The 11,382-nt window shown below is 39.4% G+C and overlaps 1 protein-coding gene across 1 annotated transcript in view; it reads right to left on the bottom strand.

The window, feature by feature from the left end:
• Positions 1–10,244, bottom strand: part of RRH (retinal pigment epithelium-derived rhodopsin homolog) — a 14,975-nt gene extending 4,731 nt beyond the window's left edge. Inside the window, exons 1-5 of the mRNA XM_009273583.2 lie at positions 10,034–10,244; positions 3,854–4,044; positions 2,112–2,211; positions 1,463–1,616; positions 935–1,103 (exon numbers count right to left, since the gene is read on the bottom strand). Of these exons, the coding sequence (XP_009271858.1) occupies positions 935–1,103; positions 1,463–1,616; positions 2,112–2,211; positions 3,854–4,044; positions 10,034–10,139 (720 nt within the window). The 5' untranslated portion in view covers positions 10,140–10,244. The remainder of the gene's footprint in view (positions 1–934; positions 1,104–1,462; positions 1,617–2,111; positions 2,212–3,853; positions 4,045–10,033) is intronic.
• Between the last annotated feature and the right edge of the window lie 1,138 nt (positions 10,245–11,382).

Genomic DNA, 11,382 nt, shown 5'->3' with positions numbered 1-11,382 from the left:
AAAAAGTAAAAAGTCATTGAGTACCTCTGCCTTCTCTGTGTCCCAGGTAGCCAGGTCTCATTCCAGAGAGGGCCCACGTTTTCCCTCGTCTTCCTTTTATCCCCGACGTACCTATAGAATCTTTCTTGTTGGACATCCCTGGCCAGATTTAATTCTATCAAATTTCTAGAAATTAATTTAAAAAAAAAATTAATTCTATCAAATTCTATCAAAATTCTAGAAAGTTTTCCAAGGAATGTTAAGTTTGCACCGATAAGTAATTCAACAGCATAGGTACATATTCTTCTTTCCAATACTCTCTCACTTTTTTTACCATGCCCAACCATAAATCATATCTTCACACAAAATCAAAGGAGCTAGTGAACTTCAAGCTTTCTCAAGGGCTTTTATAAATTAAAAAAATGTCAACCTTCCAGGCAGGATATATCATTTTATGCCATAACCCGCATTTGCTACTGTTTACATAAGAAAGAGGTAAACTCAACAGACTGAAAAGAAAAAGGGTTTGGAATCACACAGCTCAGGAGCTTGGAAATGCACTTTCATTTCTAGGCCATGAGTTCAGACCAGATACACCTGTGAACCTAGCAGAAAGCCTAAGGGCTCTGCAGACACAAAGAGTAAAAGTCCTCCTAGGACACCTCTGAGGTACATTTCTATGTAATGACAGAGGGCAGCGGCAAGGAAAATTCATGTTGTTCCCAGCCTTCAAACTAGCTATTCATCTGGAAAGAGTATTAGGCCAAAAGTAAGGAATCTAGTGTTATAAGTCAAGCCAGGAGTTTTCACCAAGGCTAAATTTCAGTTAATATTTAGTATGAAAGGAAAAGGGGGAATTTAGGAAACAGAAATGCTTAAAAGGCTGCATTGTTCCTTTGCCCCCAAGACTTTAAAAGAACATGCTTAAAACAAAACATGCCCTCATTTACCATACCTTTGTCACATCTACTTGGTCAGACCAATCTACGTTGATGCTTTCCAGGCAGTTACTGCTGGCATACTGTTTCATTGTCCGGGAAACATTGTAATAACAGTAAAACATGACTGTTAAGGGTACAACAAAGTTAACAGCAATTACACTCATTGTGTAGGAAACAAAGGACCTGATAAGACAGAAAAACAAAACACAGTAACTTACAAACAGCCATGCAAGAAAAGTTACTAAAGAATTTGATATTTTTATTTGATTATGAAATTTTAAAACAAGCTTTTAAAGAATTAGGAAAATTTTCTTTAGCTTTAATTTTTTTATTAGCAACTACAAGTCTTGCAGTTTTCAAGCATGGCTCAATTCCTATGTTTTTTCTAGACTTCTCTATTATTCCATTGTTTTAAAATGATTTTTATAAATTAGGCTTCATACTTCAGAAAGAAGAAGTTATGCTCATATAGTGCTGAATTACATAATCCTAGCCTTCAGTGAGGCAGCAAATTTAAAAGAAAGGGTGAAGGGGAATCTTACACATCATTTTTCCTCCAATTTACTGTGCACGTTGCTCCAGTCGGATCCGGAGCGTAGCTAGCCCAGCCTACAGTAGGCATGGAAGCCCAAAAGACTGCATTTATCCAAGCAGCAAGGATTAGAGTGGCATAGCTACGGGTAGTCATTCTTCTTCCTGTGGCCAAGCACATACAATCACAAACTGTTGTCATCTTTTGCTTCTTTCCAGTGTTGAACTTGAACGACAAGTGGCTTCCAACAAGCACATACCAGGTTAATAATGATCCTTTCAAAGGCCTACACTCCCGAACACTGCAGCATACCTGTTTCATACTGCTGACCGACATCTCAAGCTTTCCAGCCTTAAACGCCACTTAAATACCATCACCCATTCCAACTCACAGCATACAGGCAATACCTGCTCCTAACCCTTTGCCAAAAAGCTTATTATGCGACAGTGCAAGCAAGTACATCTTTGCATGGTTGCAGGGGGAGGAATTAACTGTTACAATACAGCTGCGTTATTTAACCAAGTATTGTAGGATCATGCCCTAAATTCAAATTATGCCCAGCACTGTAATTATGGAGTCATTCATGAGAAAACAATACAATTAGACTCTTATTTCATAGAAGCCCAAGAGTGAATGATTTTTTACCATAAGTACAGTACCTGTATCAGGCCTGCAGATTGTCAGATAACGGTCAACTGCAACAACAGTGAGCAAACCAATACTCGCCATCCCAAAAAAGATATTTAAGGCAGCATAGATCTGAAAGTAAAACAAACAAACAAAAAACACTTCCTGAGAAATCTTTCAAAGGTACAAACACAAATTTGTGGACTCAATTGAAGGCACTACGATACATTACATTCAGCCAGTGCTCTCTTCCACAAGCAAGATACTGAAGGAATTAATTCAATGCAGGCAATTTGGAGTTGGCTCATTTAAAATTAAACATTTCAAAAGCAACCTGCTTGTGCACACATCAGAAATCCTAAAGACAGTAGTCTAAAAAGCAAACAAACACTGTACTTCAATAAGTAAATTTTGAGGTTCAGAGATAAAGAGTTTGGAGGTTGGGGGCAGGGGTTCAATTCATGTTTTTGATATATGTTAAAGAAACCTGAAGAGCATTTGAATCATCAAAAAAGTTACGGCTTTAGCAAATGGTCCTGAATTGTCACTCTTTCCTCTGTTGTATAACTACACTTATTTCACAGATATGGTACACTGATTTTCCCCATCGGCCCCCATTTTTACATGTGTCAGATCTACTGCACAGAGTGACATATGCTGCAATCCCAACATGCTCCAAATGCATCTGCCCAGTCATCCCATGGGCAGCCTGACCGGGAAGCATGACCAGGAGGGCTGTGTTACCACTGGCAGCCCTGAAATACAGAGCCCCGTGCCAGACCACATGCCACCAGCGGTTATAATAGAACCACATGACATTCAGCCATCTCAGTTCACAGGATTCATTTGGTTTAGGCTGACATGAGTTGTGCTTCAAGTGATCTTACCTCCCAAAGCATTGGTAGTGAGATTTCACATCAACTTCAACCCACTATAAGTCAGTCTAGATCCAAAGATGTTAAAAGTGAGGCTTCCTGTCAAACAGTGACTGAATTTTGAGCTTGAAATAACTGTGTACTCAGGCAAGCGATGTCAGATTGTTATAAACATCCATTATATAAAGGTCCAAAATGTATAGTGTTGCTAATATTTCCCTTGAGTCACATTTTCAGCATACGTCTTCACATTACTACCCATTTTCCTGGGCACTTAAGCCCAACAGTCTTTTTAAAAAGTAGATTTAAATCACAGTACATAGCGAACAAAGGGCACCATCTCTCTGCTATGGAAGTACAAATTTTCAGTCAGTCTGTTTTTAAAAATAGACAGCTATTAAAACTAGGCTAAATCTTGAATGAAGACCAATAGCCTTGCAGGCCTTTATTTTGGATATCCTAATAGTCCCATCCAAAAGAACATGTATTTGCCGAGCAGAAGTCATTAAGATCTGTCAAGCTCACCATCAAAACAGTAGCCACATCCAAAGTCTTTTAACTATCAAATAAGTCATCAAATGTGCATGTGCTACTATAACCTTGTTCATTTGGGGATTTCATTTCCTAAGCCTTCTCAGAGCTATTTTAAAATCTCTAGTTGATAAATAAAAGGTTACACTTTAATGTTTTCAGATTATAAATACAAGTTTGGAATGAAATTCACACAAAATCCTATATCCAGAAATTGTTGACATTATAGAACATCAGCTTCAGGTCTACAGTCAAATTTTGCATCTCCATCTTATGTCTTAAAAGAACTAGTATCAGGTAGAGCTACTACTTATTTCTCAGTTTGCTTTTAAGTGCTCAAAACTTTCTCTCTGACTGAATTGCAATACCTGGCATCCAGTATATCCAAATTTCCAGCTTCCGTGCAGGTCTGAGGCAGCAGACATGGGGTAACCAATGCCACTAACACCAATGTCAGTAAAAGCCAAGTTGATAATAATTGCGTTGGTTGCTGTCCGAAGCTCTTTGTGCTTAACAAAGATGCCTAACACAACTATGTTACTGAAAATGCTTATCACTCCTGTAAAAACAGAAAAAGTGAAACTTTACAAAAGATACACACCAGCCAGTAAGATACATGCAGAAGAAAATGCAGGCTATCATAATATCTAAGTCCTAAACAAGTTTTATTTTCAGTCAAGCACAATTTTGCAAAGAGGATAGACACCTGAAAAGAAAAGAAAAGAAAAGCTTTTCAAACTAGGTAACTTTCACTTGGATTCAGTGAGGGCCAAAAGTGGAATGTTTTGCCAAACCTGGGACTTCCGATGCAATGACAACAAGCATAGCAGAAATTCAAAAGCATCTAGGATTACAATTCAAACACTCCAGCCACCAACTACAGTGGTGTCTTCCATGCAGGTTGGTGACTGGCAAAAAAAAGCGGGGCTTATGATGCACCTGACCTAGCAGCAGGCCCCTGCCACCACCTGAGGTCTTCCTTTCTCAGTGGAGAGTTCCCACTGTGCATTCAGGCAATAATCCTGGGCAAAAGGAATATAGGAGCTTGACTTTCCTACCACTATCCTAGCCAGACTGACTCCCCTCTCTGCTCATGAGGTCCCAATTCTTTGCAAGCATCAGAGTTGGCTCAGGTTGCTGCAAATTGTATTTTCTAAGCCTTGTCAAGCAGTCTGGATGATCCGCACAGCCTGCCACATGGCATGGCTGGGTCTGCACCAGAGCTATTTCCTCCACCTGACAAACTCTAAGGCTGTGTCATAGCCATGGTAAAAGTCTAGCTCTGCACTGAACTTGCTCCTGCCTCGCTAACCTGTGTATTTTTAAACCTCTTTAGTCTGGCTTCACTCAAACTGTGTCTGAAGTCTATTATTAGGCAACACAAGAAATGGCCAGTAGACAAAGAGTTGTAATAAAGAAATACAGTACTAAAGCTAAAATGTACATTCTCCTCTCTTCGTGTCCAGTCCTTCTGAAATCCGCTTTGGACTTAAAGCTCTTCGAGGTGCCCAGGACACTCTTCAGGACCCTGTGCATCAGCAAGCTTTTTCTGATCCTGGTGGCCTATATTAAAACCTCCAGATCCTCCTTTTCTCCTGCTATTCCTCCTTCCTAGCCAAATTCTACTGCATGGCTCTTGGAATGAGTTTACATGGCACTCCTACAAAACAGAGGGGTTTTTTGTTGTGGTTTTATTCTCTTCAGACTCTAGCCTGTTGCAGAGATACCCAGAGCAAACTCCCATCCTCTAAACTTTCACTAACTCACTATTAATACAAGCTATTAATAAACACCGAATAAGGTTAAAAACTCCGCCTTGCACCTCAGCAGAGAAAGACTCACAGCCCTTATCAATAAAATGGAGAATTCCAGTATGTTCAAGCAAACATGGCCACTAAAAAAATAACTTGTAAATAATAACAGGAATTTGTAAGTTGTTCATAGATTCCCTAGTCTGGCACAGCTATTACAGTATCACTGAACCAAATCTAAAACTTATAAACATCTGTATAGCCTGGGCACCTTAAATTACAAGTGCGTAGTGGAATGTTATTTTGGTAAAAGTCTAACAACACATTATCCATGGAAATGCCCCTCAGAAATTTTCTTTTTTTATTATTTATTTAAAAAGTTTCACCTATGAATCAAAACACTGTGGTTTTCATCATCACAGATCTGAGGCATAATTCTGTAAGGAGCTTGAGGGGATGGCTGTCATACTGAATGGGGACTTCCAAAAGCAGACCCATCTTCTTTCACAGTCACTGCCCATCCTGCTCCACTCCCCTGGCAATCCATCACCTTTACTGCTGGGATTTCTGCTTCTCTATTGGCTCCACCAAAAACCTGACACACAGAGCTTAGCTTTTGCTGACACACCTCTGTGGAAAGGGCAATAAGGTTTTTAAGTATTATACGATGTTCTTCCATCTCTGTCACTATCAATGCTGCAGCACAGGGTTAAAAATCTCTAACATCAATTTATAGTCAGACTCCAAACACGCTGCAGTTCAAACAACAACCTCAAATCAGCAGGGTTAGAAAACCTGAGGGCAAGAATCAGTTTCAAGCACTTTGGCTCTACAGTTGAATTTTGAAGACTTCAGCTGGTATCGATATGGAAATTCCTTCAAATCATGGAAAGTCCTGTGGACTCCATCATTGGCAGAACACAATCCATAGATTTATAAATACCAGCACACACCCCAGTGCATCAAACTGAGGCAGACATTTCTGGAGTCAAATACACATCAGAAGTACCATCTGAACCACTATGCTCGGCAAGAGCTATGTTAATACCATGACAGATATGAAAAAGGGCAGAAGAAAAGCCAGTGCAATCATAATAACATACATAAAAATATAACAAAGATGATACATTGGATAATGGACACCAGGAACACCACCAATTCTTCAGCTTTCAGATGGAGTTTCTCCATTTCAATTATGTAAATTGGTACCTTTTTTATTATACCTGAAACTCACATAAGGAGTTTCACTGCAACATTTTATTAATCAGTACCAATCTCCTACATTACAGAAACTCTCTTAACAGATTCAGTAATTTTAAAATCAAATGAGGCAAAATTATAATTAATTCTTGGCTATCACTCTTTCCATTCTCTTTTTAAAACCACCAAGCATGTCTGTTCTCAGGTGCAAGTCTCCTTCTCAGTACATAAAAACTACATTACAGATGATGTTGGAGATGCATAGCCACATAGATGCCATCAGCTATCATATTCATGTATTCACACATTTCAGGAATGACACTGTGATGCTATGAGCCCCTAAAATGAACAAAAGCAGGGAGTAGGGGATCTGATCTGAAACCAACACCATAGTAAAAGCACTCGCAGTGCCATTTCTGTCAGCTCTTCTGTTGACAGGTAGTATGAAATCTCTTAGGAGAGAGGAAGCAAAATAGAATTACAAGTTTGTAAAACAGTACAGGCTTCTTAAGAGGCATGCTTTAACAGATATTATTACAGCTGCCAAGAATGAAATCAGAAAAACAACAGGACTGTAAACTCACATCCTCAGGGTGAAGGAAGGATCCTGCTAGACACACTTAAATTTAGTGCTTCAGAACCCAATCTGAAAATGAAAGGGGGGGAGGGAACCAAACCAAAACAGGGAAGAGAAAGTGGAAATTGTTAAGCCTATATTCATTAAAAATTTTAGCACCACTAAAACAAATTAATAATAGAAAAAAAAAAATGTTCTGGGGAGCAAAATGTAAGAAAAAAGATGGATTCCATCTTGAACAAAATGAGAAAAAACATGTGGATTCAAGAAGTTCTCTCTTCCCTGTTTCTGAGAATCAGGTCAAGTAGAAGGACAAAGTTTCTCCAGGCAGGAGTTAAGCAGTGCCCATTAGAAGGGCAATGAAGCTGGTGAAGGGTCTAGAGCACAAGTCTTATGAGAAGTGGCTGAGGGAACTGGGGTCATTTAGCCTGGAGAAGAGGAGGCTGAGGGGAGACCTCATCGCTCTCTACAACTACCTGAAAGGAGGTTGTAGCGAGGTGGGTGTTGGTATCTTCTCCCAAGTAACAAATGATAGGATGAGAAGAAATGGCCTCAAGTTGTGCCGGGGAGGATTAGATTGGATATGAGGAAATACTTCTTCACTGAAAGAGTGGTGAAACATTGGAACAGGCTGCCCAGGGAAGTGGTTGAGTCACCATCCCTGGAGGTTTTAAAAGACATGTAGATGTGGTGCTGAGGGACATGGTTTAGTGGTGGACTTGGCAGTGTTAGGTTAACGGTTGGACTTGATGATCTTAAAGGTCTTTTCTAACCTAAATGATTCTATGATTTCTCAGAGGGCAGGGAGTGCAGACCAAGCCCAAGACTTTCAGTAACCTGAAATCATCAGCTGGGACGAATTCATGTGATTCAGAAAAAGCACACGGATGCTGCCACTTGGCCTGTGAAACATCTTAGGGTTAGACAACTATTCCCATACTTCTTTAATTAAACCTTGTAGTTTTGTGAAGATGAAGATAAAAACCTCACGGCCTGATCAAGAGCAGAAGAATTTCTTATTTTCCTTCTTCCCAGGGAAGCAACAAAAACTAAAGGCAGACCAAATGCAAATACAAGCCCTAACAGAGTTAAGCAAGACACAGGGGTAGTAGCATCAAAACAATGAAGGTTAGGTCCGTGTATAACATGGAATTTACTTTACCAGTTAGCATTTTAAAATGGTACCAGAGCATTTCACCATTATAAGCTGAAGGTTATCCATGAGGCAGTACTGCTTCCTCCAGCCTGAGTATCCCTGTTTCATCACTAAAATTAATACACTGACCACTGTAGAGTGCAATATGTAAGAATTACTTTCTTCTCAGAAAACAAAGCAATTATTTGCAAAAGAGAGAAGCATTCAAACCTTTTAAAAAGCAGCATAATGATGAACACTGTACCTATACTTCGTTCTTATTCTTAGACATCTGCTTATTAACACAGCTTAAATTTTCCAGATGTGAGATTTGCTGTGGTAAGGCATTTGCAAAGCAATCAATCACACTTGCAAAGATGTTATAGACCTTACTGTCAAAAACATTCCTCATTAAGAAAGCAAAGTCCAAGCTACAGGTGAAAGATTTACTAGACTCCCCCAACTATAGTAAGAAAAAAAAAAAGAAAAAAAACCTGCACAAAGTAATCCAACTTTTTTTTTTTTAAGACAGACATTTAATTTCCATGCAAGATTAAGAAAGAAGAGCTGGGTTGATTCTGGCTAATCCCATTGATCACCTATGATAGCTTTGATCCCTAACACCAGGTGGTCAAACTATCTGAAAAGACCATCTTGATACATACATTTTAATTAAAATTGATTACTTTGTAACAAGTATCATACATATTTGCAGCACCTAATAGATCCAGTTACCTGCAAATAGTGTGGTAGTACTGCAGAGTGTATCTAGCCTTCCAATATCTGACCATCATCCATCTCTACAGCTTCTTAACAAGTCTGCTGATCTGTGTAGCTGTTCTACCAATTCCTCTAAAAAACTGAAATAAATGATTGCCTTTGCGTTCAGAAATACCCTCTTTACCAGAACAGCAATTTGATACTCACCACTTCAAACAGATACGCTAAATACAATGTGACCATCAGCAATACTATTTCATATAAACCTAAAGTACATCAATATTTTAAAGTATTTTAAAAGCTAATTTTAACATAGAAAATGCATGGTACAGTCTATGAATAAAGTACTTATAAACTGATTTAATTTTCCATAATAAAGGTATAGAAGGCCTATTTTTAAACACAGTAGGTTTCAGGTTTTGGTCAGGTTGATGTTTCATTGCTATAACACTCAATGCTTCAGAAAAACATGACTGAAGCAGTTGTGGTTATAACAATGAGACAGTTTTCAAGGGAAAAAAAAAGTAATTCCATAATCATTCAAGTTTAGCCAAAGGCCACTGCAGTCACAGGGAACAAACACGATGTCAAGCCTTCCAGCATGCTTTTTCTAACATGTGTCATCGGTGAAAAATACAGCTGCAACTGGAGTCTGCTCTTCTCTGATTAATGACCAGCTCCCTCCCTCTAAGTCACATTCCAACCCTTCCCCTTACATCCCCCTAACAGACACCCGCTCACATGCTCAGACTACACATATATTACTATGAACGTGTGGGCCAGGAGAAATCTCAAGATAGCTTCAAGCACATCACAGAAAAATGCAAGATGTGACAGCTATGCCCTATTTTTATCTTTTTTGCAAGCTGGCAGAAATTAATTCTCACTCTCTTCTATAATTACATATCAACAAAATATATTTTTTGAGACACAACGCTGCCTTCAATTATAGAGCAGAAAACTTAGATGTTTCTGCACACTTCAGATCTTTCTGCACACTTCAGTCAGCCTGCTGATTGCTAACTTGTCAGTAAACTATGGAGCAAAGCCATCAGACATTTGTGTAATACAAAATGAAATACCGTCACTGTTGCTATACAAAATGAGCATTCAGATCTACAGTTCTATTTTTAAAAGTTACACAACGTTTTGCCAATGCCCATACCTGCTGTTATTAAGTAAGCTGCAACTATGTTGTGTTCAGTCTGTGTAAAGGCTGAATGAGCTTCATTGTCACTTTCTGAGGAATTGGATGAATCATTCAAACGCATTTTGGACAAAAGAGACTGTCGTCTATCCTCTGCAATAATTCATCAAGACGACGAAACACTACAAAACCCTGTCAGGCAAATTCTTTCACTATTCAACAAACTCACGGAACAATTAAAAAAAGGGGGGTGGGGGGAGTTCCCCCCTCCGTTGACAGCCTCCAAGCACGATTTAATTGGACTAAAGTGCAAAGAAGTTTACACTCCCAATCTATGCAGGAGATTGTTAATTAAAACAAAGGGCAGCACAGAACTGAGTACATTTCCAACAGTATGCTTAAACTTCATTCTTACTGCTAAAGAGATTAACTGTCACATGCCCCCAAACTTTGTCCTTCAAACCTCTTGTGCAATGCTTCGGAAACCTCAACAAAAGTTGGCTCAGGTCAGTTGGTCATCAGCCTGGCTTGGAATTAATTCCCATCATCACAGCGAACACACAAAACCGCAGCACAACATAAAGACACAAATGTCAATTTCTTCAAAAGGCAGGATACGCTTACTCTAAAGTCCATCCCATCCCAAAGTCAAATCCTTAAAAGACCTACTTCTTCAAGATTCTTGGTTTGATTTAAACTCTCGAGCTGACACAGACACAAGACACAAGAAGAACACAGCCCAGTATTTTCTAAAGTGAAGCATGAAACTTCCAGAAAACTCAATTGCTGCATTTCTAAAATAGCCTGGTCTGCAGAAAATGGTTGTTGAATATGCCTTACAAGTCTGAACACCCTCCCTCTCCCAAACACACACACATAAGCTTACTTCGGGCAAATTTTCCAAAGCATGCTACTGGGCAGAAAATTATTAGGCGTTTTCCAAGCCTTAAGCAGCAGAAGCTCACGTTTTCTTCTCTTCAATGATGAGGTAGCAGCACACCAAAGTAAAGGCCTTTTACAAAATCCTGCATAAATATTAGCTGCAATAAACCCTTGCCCAAAGAGTTTATATACAGTATCAGTATAAGCAATCAAAGAAGGTGTTTCCCACCAGTTCCCCTTCATACAGTTTTTGCCTCCAGTTTTGTACTCATACTGGGTGTAAAGGTGACAAGGATGAGCAACCAGTGGTTCTTCAGCTCTATGTGGTTCACAGGCAGCTCAGGAAGGCTCCCAGCCTAGGGCTGTGTCTTCTGAGCCGCAATAAGGGTGTAGTGACACAGGCAGTATTGAGGAATATAGCCATCCCATGGAAGGAAAGTATACCTGAAGAGCTCTCCCTTCTCTAACACGTGAAACGCTCACAG

This window comes from Aptenodytes forsteri, unplaced genomic scaffold (assembly GCF_000699145.1).
Source record: "Aptenodytes forsteri isolate BGI_AS27 unplaced genomic scaffold, ASM69914v1 Scaffold93, whole genome shotgun sequence".
In the NCBI taxonomy this organism is placed as follows: Eukaryota; Metazoa; Chordata; class Aves; order Sphenisciformes; family Spheniscidae; genus Aptenodytes; species Aptenodytes forsteri.
The sequence above is the reverse complement of the archived record's forward strand: the minus strand, read 5'-3'. Positions and strand labels throughout refer to the sequence as shown.